Genomic DNA, 22,042 nt, shown 5'->3' with positions numbered 1-22,042 from the left:
GATGAATTATGTTGATTGTTTTTATAATCTTAAATGACAAGGCAACTGACATGTATATTTATTGAACTGTGATAAAGTATAGTCACACCAATTGTTCTAATGTAGATATCCAAAGTAAATGTTGACATAATGTTCTTTCCCCCCCCCCCCATAAGCAGAGTGAATGCCAGAAATGCCATGAAGCGGAATTGTGACATGTACAAACAGGAAGAAAAAAATTAAGATTATTTTTGTTATTTATTGATCATGGATTGAAATAAAATTACTTAACAGACAAAACGCTTCCTACATATATTTATAACAATCCAATTATATGCTCAGCCATTTTGCTGGATATTGCAAAGACATATATTCAACCAATTCAGAAATGCCACCAATAGAACTTAACACATATTCTTAGGTAGTTTTCCATTTATCATTAAGAAGCAGTACTAAAATATAACCAACACAATTCATGTAAATTGGTAATAGTATTTCCAATATATTCTTACTGCTTCTTGAGAGCTTAGACCTATGACATGTTATTATTTGCTGATATTTCTATATAACACTTAAATTTTGTGACTGATCACATTCTAGCCCTCAGCAGATGGATAACTAATAATCAAAGCAATTAATTTACTATATGTTTGGTGCTGTTATTGCTTAATCAGTTAGAAATGCTTAAAAACATCACTTACCAATTGAAGTGAAGAAATCTGTATGAGCATGAGAAGAAGGTAGTAGAATCCAAAGGACCAGAAAATACCACTCCCTTGAGACCATCATAGTTTCACGATCGATTTGCCGTAATACGCCTACAAATATAATTTCAATACAATTATGAAGAAAGGTTCATTTCTCAATTATCCAAATTGTTTTCTCTGTAGATTTTCATTCTGCAAAATACATATGTCACAATATTTGTCCTGGGCAATATTTCACTATTTGTCCTGGCACGACTTCTACCTCCTCCTTCAATAATTAAAGAGGAGAATATAAAGGCCCTTTTCAGAAAACTTTGGTGTTTCAGATGAATACGGATAGACCTCAACTTATGACCACCAATGAATCCAAATTTTTGTTGCTAAGCAAGACAGTTAAGTGATTTTTGCCTTATCCTACAACCTCTCTTGCCAATGTTAAATGAATCACCGTAGTTGTTAAATTGGTTGCTAAGTGTAGCTGGCTTTAGCAACTGTTAGCAAAAAAAGGTGGTTAAAATGAATCCCCACTGACTGTGTTTGTCAGAAGCGCCCAAAAGGTTATCACATGACCCCACGACTCTGAAACCATTAAAAATATATGACAGTTGCCAAACATCTGAATTTTGATCATGTGACCATGTGGATGCTACAATGACCCTAAGGGTGAAAAATGGTTATAAGTCACTTTTTTCAGTGCTGTTTTAACTTCAGTCATTAAACAAATGATTGTTAGTCAAGCATTTCTTGTAAACTAAGTTTAGATTAGATTGGATTAAAATTCTTTATTGGCCAAGTGTGATTGGACACACAAGGAATTTGTCTTTGGTGCTTATGCTCTCAGTGTACATAAAAAGAAAATACATTCATCAAGAATCATAAGGTACTAGTCATAGGGTACAAATAACAATAAAATCATACTAGGAAACAATATTAATATAAATTATAAGGATACAAGCAACAAGTTACAGTCATACAGTCATAAGTGGGAAGAAATGGGTGATAATAATGATGAGAAAAATAGTAATAATAGTAGTGCAGACTTAGTAAATAGTTTGACAGTGGTGAGGGAATTATTTGTTTAGCAGAGTGATGGCGTTCTGGAAAAAACTGTTCTTGTGTCTAGTTTTTTATTTCTTTTATTTACTGTACTTATTTATTCAATTTTTATGCCGCCCTTCTCCTTAGACTCAGGGCGGCTTACAACATGTTAGCAATAGCACTTTTTACAGAGCCAGCATATTGCCCCCACAATCTGGGTCCTCATTTTACCCACCTCGGAAGGATGGAAGGCTGAGTCAACCTTGAGCCGGTGATGAGATTTGAACCGCTGACCTACAGATCTACAGTCAGCTTCAGGGGCCTGCAGTAAAGCACTTTCTGGTGTGCAGTACTCTAGATGAAAATAAACATTTTGAACAAACTGTATATCTATAATCCAGAGTACATTCAAAGATAACAATCAGCTCCTAGATATGACATCCTATTACCTTTATATGAAACACTGCACAAGTTGCTAGATGAATCTATGAATGCTACAACTAAACATTTCTGGAGATACATGTTAGCAACACAATTTATTTCGTTATTCCTCTGTAATAGAACTGATGATATAATGCTGTTGTGGTAAAATTTAATCAACCTTGTAATCAGCTCTCTGTCAAATACTGTAGACTTGGTTTAGAAGTCTGTGTAAGGATTTGCTTTTTTTCCTCACATTGTGTACTTTCTGCAAAAGCCATTTTTCAACTAATGCTTATTCCAGTTACAGTCCTAACAAATCATGCCATGGTCATTACACACGAGTAATGTTTTATCTCCAGAGTCATTTAAGGCTCATTTAATATACGTTGCTCCCTCCTCCCCTCTCTAGCTCTCTCTCTCATAAGCCCATTATTTCAGACATTTTTCATTCTTTCAACAAAGCTCTTACAAAAGCATTGCTGAATTCTGATCCATCTACTCTGACATTTAGAAATGGTGCAATTATTAACTGTGCAAAGTCTGGAAAGCTGTCCTGTTAAAACAAGAGGTTCTCATTCTGGAATACCCGTATCCATATCCATGAGCACCTAAACAGTTTGAAATAGAAAATATAATATCCAAGATTCAGTTTACTGAGACTTTCTACTAAATCTGCACTTCTATTCTATTAGTTTTTCTCATCATTCCTATCACCCATTTCCTCCCATGTTGACTGTATGACTATAACTTGTTGCGTATATCCTAAGATTTTTATTAATATTGCTTCTTCATTGCTTATTTGACCCCTATGACAATCATTAAGTGTTGTACCACATGATTCTTGACAAATGTATATTTTATGTTATGTACGTTGAGAGCATATGCACCAAGACAAATTCCTTGTGTGTCCAATCACACTTGGCCAATAAAATTCTATTCTATCTATTCTATTTAGGTGTGAAAGCATCAGGGATCAATCAAGAAAACAATATTCCGCCCTTTAAACATATAATTCATAACTTTTTGCATTAATTGAATGCTGCCATTTGAAGAAAAAAAGAGAAAGTTAAGAAAGAATTTTAACATTATTATTTATTATTATTTATTAGATTTGTATGCTGCCCCTCTCTGAAGACTCGGGGCGGCTCACAACACAACATATCAAGAAAGAATAAGGTGCTGAAAACAATAGTTTTCAATTTATTTATTTATTTTAATTTGAAAATTGTTCCCAGCTTGGTATTATGGACTGGAAGCTACAATTGCAAACTAATATGGCACTACAGGACAAGAACTATACATCTCATTTTATTTAGCAATAACAGTAGCACTTAACATATATCTCTCCCCATAGTGCTTTACAGCACTAAGGGGAGGTATATTAATGCTGTAAAACACTATATATACAGTGAACCCTCGATCATCGCGAGGGTTCCGTTCCAGGACCCCACGCGATGATCGATTTTTAGCGAAGTAGCGGTGCGGAAGTAAAAACACCATCTGCGGTTGCGCAGATGGTGTTTTTGCTTCCACTGCCGCCCGCCCTTCGCCCGCCCACCCCGTTGCTCGCGCCCGCCCACCCCGTTGCTCACGCTGTTGCTGGGGCCGCTTCCCAGCTGGGGAGCCGAGCTAGGGAGTCCCCACCGCGCGCGCGTTGCTGGGGAAAGCGCGCGCGCTTGGGGAATCCCTAGCTCCGCTTCCCAGCTGGGGAGCGGAGCTAGGGATTCCCCAAGCGCGCGCGCTTTCCCCAGCAACGCGCGCGCGATGGGGACTCCCTAGCTCGGCTCCCCAGCTGGGGAGCGGAGCTGCGATGTCCCCAAGCGTGCGGGCACCGCCCGCCCGCCCACGCTGTTGCTGGGGCCGCTTCCCAGCTGGGGAGCCGAGCTAGGGAGTCCCCACCGCGCGCGCGTTGCTGGGGAAAGCGCGCGCGCTTGGGGAATCCCTAGTTCCGCTCCCCAGCTGGGAAGCGGAGCTAGGGATTCCCCAAGCGCGCGCGCTTTCCCCAGCAACGCGTGCGCGGTGGGGACTCCCTAGCTCGGCTCCCCAGCTGGGGAGCGGAGCTGCGATGTCCCCAAGCGTGCGGGCACCGCCCGCCCGCCCACGCTGTTGCTGGGGCCGCTTCCCAGCTGGGGAGCCGAGCTGGGGTGTCCCCGCGCGTGCCGCCCGCCCGCCCACGCCGTTGCTCGCGCCGCCGCTGGGGTCTTACGGGGGCAAGAGGGGGAAGACCCAGGGAAGCCTCTGCCCGGCGGGGAAACTCCACCATGTACGCATGCGTGGAAGGGCACGCATGCGCAGATGGTGGAGTTTACTTCCGGGTTGAAAACTCGCGAAATAGCCCTTTCGCGATCCTTGAGGACGCGAAACTCGAGGGTTCACTGTAGTGCTTTACAGCAGACGGTGGGTAAGTTATAATATCACCCAACAATCAGGGTACAAGACACAAAAAAAATATTTGCGGAATTATATAAATTTTATTGAAATTTGAAATAGAAGAATACATCGAAGAATGTATAATAAAGTAGATTAAAACTTTGGTTATAATATACAAATGGAACAATGGGCAAATATGTGAAATCATTGAAAATTTTCTTAAGCCTTAAGAAAATTTTCAATGATTTCAATGATTTCACATATTAAGACTTAAGGATATTTTTATTTTATTTTTTTTTTCAATTTTTATGTTAGAAACAACAATAAAACATGACAAAGTGTCAAAACAATAATTACACAGTTATATAATAAATCATTTTTTATTCCCAGGTCATTGGATTCATAACAAATTATATAGTTCCATATGTCCATAAGAATTCCTTTCATCAGAAATAAAGATTCATATATTTCTGCAAACATACAAAATATGCCATATACTTGAATTGTAGTCCTACCCTTTGAAGCGAACATATTATTTTTTCCTTTCCTTCATTATCTGCTCTTTAAGTTATTTGGAGTGTCCCCAAGGAACCTTTTAACCTTTCTTGAGGATATTTTTTTATAAAAGGATGTACCATTGATCTATAAATGGAAAAAATATATCCACAATGCATACAAATATTTCAAATTTATGTTGGAAAGGTGAGCATTAAAAACAAGGTAATTTTATCATGCTTACCAGACATGTAAAAAAGCTAGAAAATATCTGGTTCAATACATACCGGTACATTAATTCAGAGGATTTTAAAGATTATCCACAAAGAAACCCACAAAATATTATCGCTAGCTTTTGGGCATCAGAAAGGTTTAATATCCCTATATTACAGTGATGGCTAACCTTTTTGTCATTATATGCTGAAAGTATGTGTGCTGGCACCCATAATGCAAGATGACCCCCATGCTTCCCCTACCCCGTGCATGCACACATGAACCCCCATGGCCGTTTTGGGCCTAGTTGGCCTCCCTGCAGCCTCCTGGGACCAAAAACAGGTCACTGAAAATTAGCTGGCAGGTGGGAAGTGTGTGCATGTATGCATGATGGAGCTGATTTGGCGACAGCTCGCATGCCCGCAGAGGGTTCTGTGTCCAGCTGTGGCACGTGTGCCATAGGTTCACTATCACAGCTCCTGATCAGTGGAGAGCACATTGGCTAAGTATTCTCAGAATTTGGCCTTGTGCATTTTGACGGCACCAAGGATGTGAAGATACTTCGAAAAACTCTTATTATTCCATTCTATACACACTGTGCCTCTATCTTGCAGAGGCCACTAAAGCATGAGTTGCAAAACTGAAACTCCTATGGAGTGAATAAATGAATACAGTGATGCCTTTGTATTCAACTGCTTTAAAACTCATTGAATTTGTAAAAATGTCCTGGTACTCATTGGTTGTTTGGTACTCAACACACAAGCTAGAATTGTTAAGTTCTGACTGCCTTGTGACTTTATTTCTTATGGGGGAAAATTATTTGGTACTCAGCATGCCTCCCAGAATTAATTATGAGTACTGAGGTGCCAACTGTATCTTTTACTTATTTTGAAAAGTTTCTTTATTTATTAGGCAGATCACAGTACAATCTCCATCCAATGTAATTACCATGCCAACAAACTAGAAACTACATTTTAGTTGCTAATTAAGGGATCAGCACTTTACCACAATCTTAAATATACTTGTTAATAGTGTTTTCTATGTTGAAGAAAACCCTAAATCATGCGGAGGTTGGTGATTTAACAAGCCATTCTGAGAGATACACTACGTAATTTCAAGGGGTAATTAAAGGGGCCGGATTCTTTCTTTGATGCAGTGCTTCTCAAATAGTGGGGCGGCCTCCCTGGGGGGGGGGGAGTGATGTGGGGGGGGGGGTGACTCCAGGGAATGTGCTTTTTTTGCCATAGGGAGTAGGGCTTTTTTCACCGAAAAATAGCACACAGATGGAGATATTAAGTGCAGATAACAAACCCTTAAGTGACAACATGGAAAAAGATTTAACAGGGATGAAAAGAAAGGAGGAGAGAGATGGAGATAATGAGACAAACCTAAGTCTCCTGAAAACTAAAGATGAGAAAATATGACAAAGCGTATATAGCACTTGGCTTCACTGTGACTATGGTGCGAGACGGGGAAAGACCGGTATGTTTACTGTATCTAAAAATGTTGGCAGCAGACAGAATGAAGCCAAATAAATTAAGGCATCACATTATACCCCAATCACATTGAGAAGTCACTTGAATTTTTTTTTAGCAAAAACGTACCAAATATTGCAAACAATCATCCTGGCAGAGAGCTTGGGGGGGGGGGCAAAATGTTTACAGAAATGTAACAGAAAATAATTGAGAAGCACTGTTTTAATACAAAATGCTCCTGCACTTATCTTTTTTTTTTTCAATATTTTTTTATTAATTTTCTTAAAATTGACACACAGACTTACAAACATTCAACATAAAGTGTGGGGATGTATCTTCCCCACTTTTCTCAAAAGTATAAATGCAGATATAGAAAAAGGAATACATAGTTAAATACATAATTTGATACTACTAATACAAAAATATCTAATAAGGAAAAATTGATATTATAAAAAAGAAAAATAGTTGTAACTAATATAAAACCAAACAGTCTTATCAATTCTATGTATATAAACTAATTCTAGTATTGTTCTTAAACAGAAAAAGGAAAATTTAAACCAAAACATCTATATTTATTTTTAATTTTCTGTTGTTGTTTTTTTCTTATCTATCCATACGTAAACTTTGTTCCATGTTTCATAAAATTTCGTTTCTTCTTGATCGTTTAAGTGTCTTGTCATCATATCCATTTCCGCGCAATCTAATATATTTGTAATAACTTCCTCTTCTTTGGGGATATTTTCCCCTTTCCAATTTTGCGCGTAAATAATCCTTGCCGCTGTGAAAATATGTATAATTAAATACAAAACTTCTTTTTTTGTAATTTTGGTTAGTAATTCCTAGTAAGCAGAACTCCGGGGTAATTTCTATGTTTTGCTTTACTATCTCTTTTGTCATTTTCTCTATCATTCTCCAGTACATTTTAGCTTTGTTACATGTCCACCATTGGTGGTAGTAGGATCCTATTTCTTTCTTACATTTCCAACACAAAGGTGATGTCTTGGGAAACATTTTTGCTATTCTACTTGGTGGGAGATGCCATCTATAGAACATTTTAATTTGATTTTCTTTTAAAGAAACTGATTTTGTCATTTTCCAGTTGTGCATCCAAACTTTCTCCCATGTGTCTATATCTATTTCTTTGCCTATATTTCTACACCACAGTATCATACTGTCTTTTAAAGTTAAATCAATATTCTTGTGAGCAATCAAGTATTTGTATATTTTCCCAATTACTCTGTTTTGATTTATAGTAATTAAGTCACTTAATAAATTTTTATTTTTATTAAATATGTAAAGTATGCTGTCTTTCTGGTATCTAGATCTAATCTGTGCATAGTGCCACCAATCAATTTGTATCCCTTCCTCTTGTAATTTAATTCTAGTTTTTAATTTCATTTGATCATCTAATAAGTCTTTATATCTTATTATTCTTGCATCCTTGATAGAATTTGGATGTATTATTGCATCTAATGGGGCAACCCAATCCGGAATTGTTAAAAAGTGGTTTTTCTTTATATCTTTCCAAACATCAAATAAGTATTTTCTTAGTGTATGTCTTTTAAAATAAGAATGGTTTTTATCTTTATCATACCATACGAAGGCATGCCAGCCAAGCATAAGGTCATGTCCTTCTAATTTTAATGTTCTCTTATCCTCTAAGGTTATCCAATTTTTAATCCATGTTAAGGCGGCTGCCTGATAATATAATTTCCAATTAGGGAGGGCAAAACCTCCCCTCTCTTTTATATCTTCTAACATATTTATCTTAATACTTGCCTTTTTGCCTTGCCATAGAAATTTTCTAACCACATTTGTTAAATTTTTTAAAAAAATTGCCCCTGGATTTATTGGGATCACTTGAAATAAAAATAAAACCTTGGGTAAGATATTCATCTTAATTGTGGCAATTCTTCCCAGAAAAGATATTTTTAAGTTGTTCCATATTTCTAAATCTTTTTTAATTTCATTAATTAATTTTATATAATTATCATTTTTTAATGTTATTGTTTTGGCTGTTAACCATATTCCAGAGATACGTTCTAAATTGTTTTCTTGTACTTTATTCATGTTTTTTGTTATAAATTGTGTTTTATTTTTATTTATTTTCAGACCTGCTACCTTACCATATTGTTCTATTGTCTGGATTAGTCTTGGTGCTGTAACTATCGGATCTTCCATTATAAAGGTCAAATCATCTGCAAAAGCCTGGACTTTATATATCTCTTTTCTAACGGTTAACCCTTTTATCTTTGGATCTGCTCTTATTTTTATTAATAGTGTTTCTAAAGTCATAATGAACAGGAGGGGTGAAATGGGACATCCTTGTCAAACTCCTTTATTTATTTTAAACGCTTCCAATTGCTCATTGTTTAATATAATTTTTGTTGTTTGTTCTGAATAAATAGCATCTATTAAATTGACAAATTTAGGGCCAAATCTCATTTTATTTAGTTGCATTTTTATAAATATCCAATTAACGTTGTCAAAGGCTTTTTGAGCATCTAAAAACATTAATGATAATGTTTTATCTGGATGTTGCTCATAATATTCTAATACATTAATAATTGTTCTAAGGTTATTTTTAATCTGTCTGCCTGGCAGGAAACCATTCTGGTCTGAATGAATTTTACTATTTATAACTGTTTTCAACCTATCTGCATATATTGCAATAAATATTTTATAATCGACGTTTAATAATGATATTGGTCTATAGTTTTTAATTTTTTCCATTGCTGTATCCGGTTTGTGAATTAAAGTTATCAAAGATTCAGACCATGATTTAGGAATTTTGCCATCTAACCTGCATTCATTAAAGATTTGCAGCATATTGTTTCTTAATGTTTTATTTTCTATTTTATACCACTCTGCTGGAATGGCGTCTGGTCCTGTGGCTTTATTATTTTTTTGCTTCTTAATAATTATAAGGAGTTCTTCCAGTGTTATGGGACTCTCCATCCTCTCCTGTTGTTCTTCTGTTAACTGGGGTAATTCCAAACTTTCTAAATATTTAAATACTTCATCTTCCTCTATATTATCATTTTTATACAATTCTTTAAAAAAAATTTGTACTATATTTGCTTTTCCTTCTGTATCATATTTTATTGTTCCATCTTTATCTTCTAATTGTTTAATTAATTTAGATTGTCTCTGTTTTCTCAGTTTATATGCTAACCATCTACCTGGTTTATTAGCATGTTCAAAATATTGTTGCTTAGCTCTTTTTATTTTTTTCCAGCATTTGATTCTGTTCTTCCAATCTAATTTTATGTTTAATTAAAAAAAATTTTTTTCCAAATCCTTATTTTTCATGTTTTGTTGTGATATAAATTCTAGTTGTTTTAATTCATTCGTTAATTGTTCATATTTTCTTTTCTTTGTTGTATTTTGCTGTGTAAGATATTGTTAATCCTCTTATGTACGCTTTAGTTGCGTCCCATACGTTTTGGGGAGTAGTATCTGTATTTTTATTAATTTCAAAGAATGTTTTTAATTCCTTCTCAATCCATTCTTTGTATTCTTTCTCTTTCAGAATGTTTCTATTCATTTGCCAATTGTAATGCTTTTTACTATTTCTCATATAGACTATAACTGGGTTATGATCCGCCCATCTGTTAACATCTATTTCCACCTCTTGTATATATTCTGCTGTTATTTTAGGAGCCTACACCATATCTATTCTAGTCCAAATTTTGTGGGGGTTTGAATAGAAAGTATATTGCCTTTTTTGGGGGTGTCTTTCCCTCCAAATATCATTCAATAGTAATTCTGCTTTCATTTTCTGAAAAGTGGAGGGTAATAAATTCTTTTTTTTTTACTATTTTTTTTCTCCCCCAAGTGATCTAATTGTCTATTTGTTATTGCATTAAAATCTCCAATAATTAACATATTTTCCAAATTTAACTATAATTTTTTGATGTAGTTTTTTATAGAACGTAATTTGATCGTCATTTGGGGCATATATAGAAACAATAGCAAGAGGTCTGGGTTCAATATTAACTTGGACAATCAAAATTCTACCTTCATTATCACTAAATCATTGTTTGGAATTTATAGAACTCTCAACATACATTGCTACTCCTCTTTTCCTTTGATCTGCTAATGCAGCATACATGTTTCCAATTTTAGTATTTAGCAATAAATTGCGATTGCTTTTTTTTATATGTACTTCTTGGAGTATAACAATTTGAGCCTTTTGGTTCTTAATTTTAGAAAATATTTGTTTTCTCTTTTTTTGGTTCATTTAGTCCATTAACATTTACTGAGAAAATTTTTAAGTCTCTCGATGTGGTCATTTATTGTACTTTTTGGTTTCCCGCTGGGGTTGCTTTCTTCTGGCCCCGTGGTCCTGCTCCTCCACTTGTGCAGATGTCCCCATGGCTTCCGCTTGCATTACTTCCAGTTCTCTTGTTAACTATTCCATTTTGCTTATTCCACTATTTTCATAAAAGTCTCTTGCTTGATCCAAATTCTCCAGCTTATATCTTGTGGATTTCCATGTGAGTGACAGTCCTTGTGGAATAAGCCAGCGAAAAGTTATGTTCTCTTTGATCAAGATTTTGGTCAAAAATTGGTAATCTCTTCTATTGTCTCTGACACTTCTTGGAATTTGTTTTAGTATTTTTATTTCTTTACCTTTGTGTTGTAGTTGACCAGTTCTTGACCAGTGCAGTATGTCATCTCTCAAGGTTTTTCTTACAAATTTGATGTGAATCTCACGTGGAAGGTTGAAACGACGTATGTAGCTATTCGAAATTCTGTAAACTTCATCGATTTCTTTTATTATTTCTAGTGGGTCTATCTTGAGGATTTTCCCAATAATTTCAGCCATAGTGGCCTTTAAATCTTCATCTTTCTCTTCTATTATATTTTGAAATCGTAGCCCATATGACGCATGTTGCATTTCCAGATGTGTAATTGATTCATCATATCTTCTGTAGCGTGAATCCGCTCTGTCCTCAAGGTAGTCAATTCTTTTCTCCATTTTCTCCGTCTTTTCTTCAGCTGCTTTCATTCGATCTTCACTGTCTTTCAAAGTTTGTTTAATCTCCTTCATCTGGTCTTTCATCTCTCCTGTATCTACTTTCATTTCAGCCATCTCTGCTTTTATTTCATCTCTCTGCTGGGTTGCATCGCGTTGAGATTGAAGCATAAAGTCATTTAATGCAGTTAGTGTCTCTTGGATTGAGGCAAGTGAAGGTTGTTGTGGTTTCTCTTTCTCCTTGGTAAACATGGTTACTGATAAAGCCGGCTGTGCGGGGGAGGGATGAGGCGAGCCTTGGGGGGACGATGCAGCAGATGTTTGCTTCTTAATTGTTTTGGTATAGGTAGAAGTACTGTACTTGACATTTTGAAATTTAAAGTTAGTATTATTTTAAGTTAGCAGTATATAAAGAATCACTATAAATTCCAAACCTACACAATTAATTACCCTATGCAGACCACAGTAAAAATTCAAATACACACTAAAATTTGAAATATAGTTAAAGTACAAATACAATTAGAATTCAATATTCAAAATATGACTTGTTAAATCTTATTGCTCTAAATCCAAAATTATATTTTAAAAAAAATTGACTTGGCACAGCAGGAAAGGGGAAAACCAAAGGAGAAGGAAGAAAGAAGACAATAGAAAAGAAAAAAAAATAAAGAATAAAAGGAGGGCAATCTAGAAGAGAAGAAAAAATATAATTCAGTTAAGGAGGAGCAGGAAACCAAGGATTGTTAACAATGCATATACAAAACCCAGATGATTATAATATAATATAAGTTTAAAATTCAAAACTTAAAATTGTAAGAAGGAAGAAGCAAAAATCAATTATTTATGTTCCTCTTATAATAAAATAAAATAATTTTGTTGATTGAAGATCTAATCTGTTTTAGAAGACACTTTTAGTATAGGTTAAAAGAAGGTCCCGTTGATTTAAAGAGTAAAAGCAGTAAAGTTTAATCTTCTCAAAATTTATAGAATCTCAGTTTTCCAAACGATTGCAATTTAATTATCCAATGTTGGAATGAAGTCGATCCGTCTCTCGCAGCCTAGAGGAAAATATAAAGCCTCTCCGCTACAAATCCGACAGAACAGCCGTTAATCCAAACAAAATGATCCAACGAAGTAATCCAAATAGGGTCAATCAAATAATCCAAATGTAGAAAAATCCAAAATAGAAGAAAAGTATTTTTTATATATTTATTCAAGTTTTATGTCTAGATGGTAAGCAGTCTTGATCCTTCCGCTAGAAAAATCCGAGCCCGGACTTCATTTTCTAGTATTTTTTTGTAACCAGTTGCTTCAAAAAAGGAGAAGAATATTCAGCCAAATAATGTCATTTTATATATGTTAAAGCTTTTAGTGTCTCATTTTAAAATCGTTTAAATTCCCCTTGTTTTCAAACGTTTGACAGTTCAAGTCCAAATTCAAGACAATAAGTGAAAGTAGTGAAAGTAAGTTCCGGCTGTTGTTTTGCGCCTGGATACAATGTTTTTAGACAACTTTCTCTTTCGCCTTCTTTTAAAACTTTTTTATTCTCCACTTTCTTTTACTCAGATCTTCTTATTTAACATGAAACGTAGAAAAAAAATCTTTTTACCTTGGTTATGCTTTCTTTAGTGTATTCCTTTTTCAATAAAAGTAGCTTTAATCTCTGTTTTCACTTTTCTGATTCTCTCTTGCTTCCCGCTGGTTTGGTGGGATCGCAATGGCCGCATCCTCTTGCGAGAGGACCGGTGCTCCCTATTCCAGAGCTGCAGGACAGACCCCCTGCCTCCGGAGCCTCGGTGACGGCCCCTCGGACAGAGGGAAATCCCCTGTTCTAGGATCGAGCCATCCAGACTCGATCCGATCGCGTTGGGGCGACCTCTGGAAGGGTGGAAGGAGTCTCAAGGCAGAGCCCTGCCAAGAGACTCCGCTGCGGTCCTCGATGAAACCGGAAGACCGCTCCTGCACTTATCTATGGTTCTAGCCCATTACCCTCAAACTTTTTTCTATTTAACTTTCTATCTTAAATAGAATCTATCTGTGCATATCATATATATTCAAAGAAAGTATGTACAGTGAAACCTCGTCTTACGAACTTAATTTGTTCCATGATGAGGTTCATAAGTAGAAATGTTTGTAAGATGAAACAATGTTTCCCATAGGTATCAATGTAAAAGCAAATAATGCATGCAAACCCATTAGGAAAATCCAAACTTTGAGGCTTAAAAAAAAGCGGCGGGTGGACAAAGTGAAGGCTAACGGAGAGGAGACAGACAGCGAGGACAAGCGAGGAATGGAGGTCCTAACGAAGGCTAACGCCGCCCCAAATTGCTCCCAAATTCACCTCTCCAGACGCTTCCCACTCTCTCCCAAAATCATCCATCCAAAAGCTTCTTACGCTGCCCCAAATTGCTTCCAAAATCACGCCTTCAAATGCTTCCTATGCCACCCCAAAATTGCCTCCAAAATCACCTCTCCAAAACCTTCCTACGCCGCCCCAATCACTCCAAAAATCACCCCTCCAAAAGCTTCCTACATTGCCCCAAATCACTCCAAAAATCACCCCTCCAAAAGCTTGCTACATTGCCCCAAATCACTCTACTTCTTAAGAAGAGGCAAACAAATCTTAAACACTGGGTTTGTATCTCAAAAAGTTCGTATGAAGAGGCGTTCGTAAGACGAGGTATCACTGTATTTGCAATACAGGTAGTCCTTGAATTCACAATTAAGCCCAAAATTTATCTTGCTAAGTAAGAAAGTTGCCAAGTAAGTTTTGTCCAATTTTATGTCCTTTCTTGCCAGAGTTGTTAACTGAATAACTGCAGTTGTTAAGTGACCTGGCTTCCACCCCTGACTTTACTTATCAGAAGGTTCAATGACAATAAAGTAAACTAAGATCTCAAAAAGTAGTCACATCACCCTAGGACTCTGTAGTTGTCATAAATACATGCCAGTTGCCAAGTGTCTGAATTTTGATCACATAACTATGGGGCATTGCAACAGGTGTGAAAAACAGTCATGTCACTTTTTTCAGTGCTCTTATAACTTTGAATGGTCACTAAACGAGCCGTTGTAAGTTGAGGACTACCTGTAGTATAACTTATTTATTTTAGTATGTCTTGAACCATTTTTTTCCCTCACCTTTGGTGGCTTTCAGATGTGTGGACCAGGTCTGGGAAGTTGAAAGGCATCCTAGAAAAATTGGCCAAAGATGTCTGGATGGCCGCCAAACAAAACAATGTGGCTATTATCCATTAAATTGCCAGGAATCCATTTAGACTCAGAGGAGGTTTTACTTTTTAAAAATAACTTCACAATCACATATTTAAGCCTTTATAGATGGAGCAAGTGCTATTTGTAATATGGCATTTGGGTTAGCACTTTTTTCTGCCTTCTTCTTCCAAATAAATCAAAACCCGTTTATAAATAAAAATCCTGATAATTTATTACACTGTATAAATATACTGTCTGTGTGGATCTGAATTCCATTAGAAAACATGAAAAAAGGACAATAGTTATGAAAGCAAAATGAAACCACATCAAAAAATGGACAACCATCAAGACCTTTCAACAAGACCCCCAAGACAACAAGGGCTGGGAAGCAATCTAGCTGGAGCAGACATTGATGTCTATTTTACCTGCCTGACTGTCCTTTTTTAATTTCTTCCAATAGAACAGTGTGGGAGTGGACATAAGTGTCTAACTAACTGGCTTTGCGGATTGGTGGCAGCAGCAGAGGGAGAGGAAATGGTTCTGTGTAAGCAGTATGTGTGAGTGCCTGCCACCTACCACTTGGGTGGCCACGGACTGGTAATGGGATGCAGCCTGTGGGTTAGAGACCCTACTTCCCCGCCCCCAAGTTTTTTTATTTTTTATAAAAATGTCAAATCAATGAGTGAGCAGTGTGTCATCTGGGTGCCATTCATTCCAATACAAACAAAACTGATCAAATTAACAATGATTAGCACGTTCAATCAACTTATGAAATTCCCATTAAATACACACCTATATTGTTATCATCTATCATTCAATTATTCCACCTATTTCTCGCTATTACTTCCATTTTGTCAACTAAAAATGTAACACATTAATATTCCCTTTATTTCCATTTCTTGCTTTTAATCGTATCACCTTATATTAAAAAGCTTTTTCTTTCACTCCTGTTTAAATTGTAATTATGTCATCTGCCTACAAGAACAGAAAAGAGAGAGAGAAGAAAGAGGGAGAGATAGGGAAAGGCAGTTATAAATAGCAACCAAGAGCAGGAATCCTCTTTCCATCATCTCTTGCCTATTTTATACATTAATTGCTGTGCTTTAAAAAAAAAAAAAGAGGCGCAGAGGAAAGTCAAAGCAGCCATGTTCAGTTAGGGTCGTATGTGACCCGAAGCCAACTTTGAGTCCCTGTAAAAAAAAATTCCTGCATATCTGAAACTTGAAATTTCATGACTTTTCATCATTTCGGGGGTTCTCTCTATGAGAATTTTTTTTTGGGGGGGTGGGGGGTTTCTTTCTTGCTGAAAAACAAAAAGTCACACTTCTTCTGTTCCCGGATCACCCTGACCCGGACCGAAAACTCTTCATTTGAAGTGCTTATGTTTGGTCAATTTGAATACTTTTTTCACTTGGAAAGTAGTCCGAACATTTCTGCACACAATGATATGAAAATTGAAATGAAAACAGTAATTCTTATTGGTTTATTTTGCTGATAGAATGCGTCCCCCCCCCCCCGTTTTTGTGAAATATTTTTCAATTTATGGATAGTTTTGCTTGTAAAATGTGTTCAATTTTACTAAAGTTGGTGTGGGATTGGTAGTTTGAACATTTCTGAATATAAGAAAAATATAAATTAACTGAAAGAAATGTTTCTTATTGGTTGTTTACAATCATAAATAAGCCCCCCCCCCCCCCTTGGCTGCTTGCAAACATTTTCACTTTATATTTACGCAGGCTTCAAATCCGAAATATTTTTAATATCTTATGCATTCATTTACTCATTTTAACATTGCTGATCATCATAAAAATATTTGTGGGGGTGGGGGTGAAAAAAGTTTTCTGGGCAAAAAAAAAATCACGTTGACTCTGTTCGGGTCGTATAGACCGGGACCAAAATGATTTTTTTTAGGTACTTGAATTTGGTCTTTTTGAAAACGTTTTCCACTGGAAAACTAGTTTGAACATTTATGAACATAATGATATGAAAATTGAACTGAAAAAATTGAGGCTTATATTTTTATTTTGATCAAAAAGCCCCTCCCCCCATGTTTTCTGATTTTTTGTCAATTTATATTTTTTTAGGCTACAAATCTCTAAGGAATATTCCCCCAAAAGTTTTGTTATACTAAATTGAACAATCCTAAACATAAGAAAAATTGAAATGAACTGAAAAAAATGATTCTTATTGGTTTATTTTTGCCACAAAAGGGCCACCACCACCCCGGCCTTGCTGTGTGCCATTATTTTCACTTTTTATATATATTTGGCTAGAAATATTTGGAATATTGTAGCCAGACAACTAATTTTATGAAAGAAATCCATTTTACTAAAACCAAGTATGTAAGTTTGAAATTAACAGCATAATTTTTATATCAATTGAAATAGGGTGGGAGAGACTTTTATTTGCAAAATAAATGAATATGCATCAATTTTTCCAGTTCAATTTTCATATCATTATGTTCAGAAATGTTCAAGCTACCAATCCCACACCAACTTTAGTAAAATAGAATGCATTTTGCAGGCAAAATTATCAATAAACCTAAAAGAAATCCACAAACACAGGGGGGGGGGAAGGCAAAATAAACCAATACGGATTAATTTTTTCAGTTCAATTTTCATTCCATTGTGTGCAGAAATGTTCAAACTTGTTTCCAGGTGAAAAAAGCTTTCAAAAAGACCAAATTAAGTACCTAAAATGATCAATTTGCAGTCCGGGTCAAATAGACCCGGGAACATAAGATTAGGGAGTTTTTTTGAACTGAACAGCAGGGTTAAAAAAAGAGAAATCCTCTATCCATCATCTTTTACCCGCTTTGATACTTCTATTGCTATCCTTTTTTTTTTTCTGCTTGTCTCCCCCATTGCTCTCTTAGGTCTCCTTCTATTTCTATTTCTATGATGTCCCATCTAAGTATTCCTCCCACCTTTAGCCTCTTCCACTGCCTATTTTCTAAAAATTTTACTGAGGCCCCTGCTTCCATTTTGGACATATCTTCCAACCAGAAGTGAAATGCTACCAGTTCAGATCAGTTCATCCATGTTGATAGTAAAAGTTGCTACCATTTCAGACAAAAAGGTATATTCGACAATCACCTGTGTGACAATCAGCTGTGTCATGCGATCTAGAATAGCTAGAAAGCAGGAAATCCTGCTTTCTAGCTAATCTATATCACAAAGCACAGGTGATCCTCCCCTTGCTGTCCTACTTAACTTTGTAGACTAATGGTTTCAAAATGCTCCTTTTTCAGCACTGCATGGTACTTCCTGTGGTGCACAGGAGTGTGTAGTATGCATTCGCACACAAAGTGTGTGCGAACCAGTAGCAGACTTCAGACTATTTCACCCCTGCTTCCAACTCTCTTAGTATACAGTAGTACCCCTAGATACGAGCATAATTCGTTCCATAAGGGAGCTTGTATCTCGAGGCAACTCGTATCTGGAACAAGTTGTTTTTCCCCTCTGAGATAACCAAAAGCAAGGATTCTTGCGCCACCTAGTGGACGCTCAGCTCATATCCCGAATTTCAGCTCGGAACTAGAACAGAAATGTCTCTCCCCTCGTGGCTCGTATCTTGAAATACTCGCATGTAGAGCAGCTCGTATCTAGAGGTACTACTGTACTTCCCTCCCCCCTCCCGGTTTAATTTATCAATCATTTATTCTTTTCATTATAATCTCCTTATCTTCTTCCTTATTTCTTTTTTTGGCTCCTGGGTGTCTTGGTCTGCAATCATCATCCTTTGTATAGTACTTTCCATTTTTTTCATAAGATCCTTAAATTCTCTGTCCATAATGTCTTTTATATTTTGATAAAGTAATTCCATCTCCTGGGCAATTCTACTCAATTGTATCTAATTTTTTTAGAGATCCCTGTTATAACATCTTTATTGCTCTTCTTCTACAGTCCAAAATTGTTTCTATAGCTTTTCTTACACAGAGCACAAAGTCATTTAGAATGTGACCCAGTGTAGACAGACAGACAGACAAACAAACAAACAAAGAAACAAATCAACAAACAAACAGATAGATATGTAGGTAGGTGATTGATATATACATAGATGGAGGATAGTTAGATAGACTGATTGATAGATGATAGATAATATATAGGTAGATAAAGATTGATATATGATAGTTAGATGGACAGACGGACGGATGGATAGAGAGACTTATATGATGTACCTAAATAAATATAAATCATAGCACTCTCAAAATTGTTGCCTTTTAGATGTATTAAGGCCCCACTCTGTTCCATTGAATCATGTCCAATTCTTGGACACCACCTAGATAAATCCCTGTGCAAACCTTTGCAAGATTTTTCAGATGTGGTTTACTCTTGCCTCCTTCCTGAGAGAAAGTGATTGGCTTAAGGTCACCCAGTGGGTTTTGCGCCCAAAAGAGTATTAAAATTCAGTCTCAAGGTTTCTGGCTTTATGCCTTAACTACTACACCAAACTGTCTCTCTTGCATTAAGCCACAGTTCTCAAAATTCCTACCAAACATGACCAATCCATATACTGTAACAAGGAATTTGGGGCGTTGAAATTCCCAACATATGGGAAAGCCATATTTTGACCAAATCCTATGGATATTCTGGCTAATGTAATCACCAGGTTGATAAAGAACAATATTACATTGATTGTTGCATGACTTAGTTACATAGCATCTTCAGATTGTTTTATGCAAGAAAAATAAATCATTTATGTGCCCATTTCAGGTTCAAATAAATGTTAATGGGATTTGTGAAGAAGTCAACCAATGGTAATGTATCCATACATATTTTATGGGGCAAAAGCTCTTATCATTTTCCTATCCTATTGATAAAGCATGCAGAACTCAATAACTTAGTTACTAGTCTGCTATCAATTCAAGTACAGTATTAGGTAATACAACTTCCTCAGACACCCATTGTGAAACATTTGGAGGGAAATCAAATACTACAGAGATCCAATTATCCAAATTTACCCCTCGGGGCTAAGTAAACAAATGTACCATAATTACACATTTTTGAAAGCGTAGGTTTTTCATTGGCCTGAAAGTGCATATTATTCATACTTAGTAAGCAAATAGTAAGAAGGCAAAAACTTTCTTGCCAAAAGCTTCTAATGTGAGCAAAAGGTTAATGGAAAAATGCTACTGCCACGTCTCCCAAGTCATGTCCTGCAATGGACACTTGGCTTCAAAATTCTTTCTCAGCCAAGTCTGAAAAACTACAACCGAACAATAAGGTTAAATTACTACCTAAACTATTCTTTTTTTATGATCTCTTCCACCCATATCCCCTCCCTCTCATTCCTTCTTATATGCAAGAAGATCTATTTTCAGTATGCCACAGAGAGCAAAGATTACAGCATAGGAACTTCTGCAAAATATCAGTCAGGTGCCTTTTCTAGAAGGTGCATTTCACCTTTTTTAAAAAAGGAATCAAATTACCGTACTACACTGATTTGGCTAACCTCAAAAGCAAAGCTTTGAGATCTAGTTAAGCTGCGGGATTTTGTCAACGTGGTTACTTTTTTTTTTCTTTCTTCTCCAACCTCGCATCCATCCTGAAAGGAGGGCAATGCCAATAAATACGAAAGCATGAGAGATAATCCACTTCTTTTCCCCACTGAATCTGAAAAGATTTGGAGATTTTATCTAGGAAGGATCAGATCAAATGCCGAGGGGCATTTAATCCGTTAAAGGTTTTTTTTTCCCGGAACAGCGAAGAACTCTCTAAAAGTTATAAAACGTAAGTTTTACTTATGTTTATACAAACTACTGCTATCCTATATATATGTTGGACAAATAAATAAAAGAAATAAAAGTGCCGCCTTTGAGGAGGGGAAAGCTGAACTAAAGTTGGAAAGTACAGTATTATAAAAAAGATCCACGTCCACGTCAGCCAGATGTCTCCGTGCTTTCGAAGATAAAGGGAGAGGGAGGGAAAAAATCTCTTCTTTGCTCTCGACAAGAGTGGACAAGTCAGGGAGTGATTTCCCCAGGAAACGATCCCTCGGGGACTCACACGCTCCTCGGCTGCAGCGTTGGATCAACTCCCGGGTTCACGGAGGACGGTGGTGGCGGGAAATCTTATCTGCGGGATCCGGAGGAAACGACGGTCCTCCCCAAAATCGATCAACTATGGGTGGCACCAGATCTCCCATTCAGGGAGCTCAGCGCGCCTTTGCAGAGAGAGAGAGAGAAAGAAAGCGAAAGAGGAAGGCGCTTATCTTAATGCACGGGGACCAAGAGGAAAAAAAGACCAAGGGAGGCTTGAAACTCGACGCAGCGTCCCCGAGGGAAATTTAATGCATTCAGACGTGCACTCGTCCTCCCGCATCTAACTTGGGTTTCCCCGGAAGGGAAGCGACGGGGAACATAAGACGAGGAGTTTTTTCGCCCTGCGGAGAAAGAAGCGAAGGGAAGCCTTTGCTGCTCATCCAGGAACGGCTACAGCGGAGTCGAGCCCGCCAGCGCGGCCACCTACCTCGGGGAAGAGCCCGCCGCTCGACCTGCAGCCCCTCGCTGCCAAGCAGGCCCCTTTCGGAATGCTTCTCTCGACTGGGTCCCGCCCACCAGCCTCCCGGGGGCGGTCCTCGGAACGCGGTGAGAGGAGAGGCAGAAGCGCTACGTGAGGAGGATCACACACAGGCGGGCGAGCGGGCCTAGGGAGTGCGCAAGCGCGAGCGAGGCGTTGCTGGTTTCCCCGGCGAGACGAGTAGCGGGGTAAAAGGAGGGGTGTCATTCCCCGTAGGCGAGTTGAGAAGTGAATACTGTACTTAGAGGGGGTTAGAATTTACAGAATGGGAAGGGATTCCCCAGCCTCATCATCCAATGCCAGGTGTTCTCAAAGTTGACAATCTTGAGAAGGGTGGACTTCAACTCCCAGAATTCCCCCATCCAAAGGTACATAAGCTGGGGAATTCTGGGAGTTGAAGTCTGGCCGGCTCAAAAGTTGTCAAGTTTGTGAGACACCGGATCAGTCCTCTGCAATGTTTTTGACAAACCCATTAACCAGAGGTCCTCAAACCTGGCAACTTAAGACTTGTGGACTTCAATTCCCAGAATTCTGGGAGTTGAAGTCCACAAGTCTTAAAGTTGCCAAGTTTGAAGACCTCTGCATTAAACTATCCATGACAGCAATACTTTAAAAAAAATGTTTAAAAAT

The 22,042-nt window shown here is 37.2% G+C and overlaps 1 protein-coding gene across 5 annotated transcripts in view; it reads right to left on the bottom strand.

Moving 5' to 3' along the window:
• P4HA1 (prolyl 4-hydroxylase subunit alpha 1) overlaps window positions 1-21,459 on the bottom strand; it is a 113,130-nt gene extending 91,671 nt beyond the window's left edge. For 3 of the 5 annotated variants that reach the window (XM_070752325.1, XM_070752326.1, XM_070752329.1), the window contains exons 1-2: window positions 21,362-21,453; window positions 681-797 (exon numbers count right to left, since the gene is read on the bottom strand). In XM_070752325.1, the coding sequence (XP_070608426.1) occupies window positions 681-768 (88 nt within the window). In that variant the 5' untranslated portion in view covers window positions 769-797; window positions 21,362-21,453. Of the gene's footprint in view, window positions 1-680; window positions 798-20,899; window positions 20,922-21,361 lie in introns of those variants that run through there. The other 2 variants (XM_070752328.1, XM_070752327.1) reach the window with 2 other exon arrangements.
• Window positions 21,460-22,042: the final 583 nt, after the last annotated feature.

This window comes from Erythrolamprus reginae, chromosome 5 (assembly GCF_031021105.1).
Source record: "Erythrolamprus reginae isolate rEryReg1 chromosome 5, rEryReg1.hap1, whole genome shotgun sequence".
NCBI classification, from domain to species: Eukaryota; Metazoa; Chordata; class Lepidosauria; order Squamata; family Dipsadidae; genus Erythrolamprus; species Erythrolamprus reginae.
This window is presented reverse-complemented; position numbering and strand designations above follow the sequence as displayed.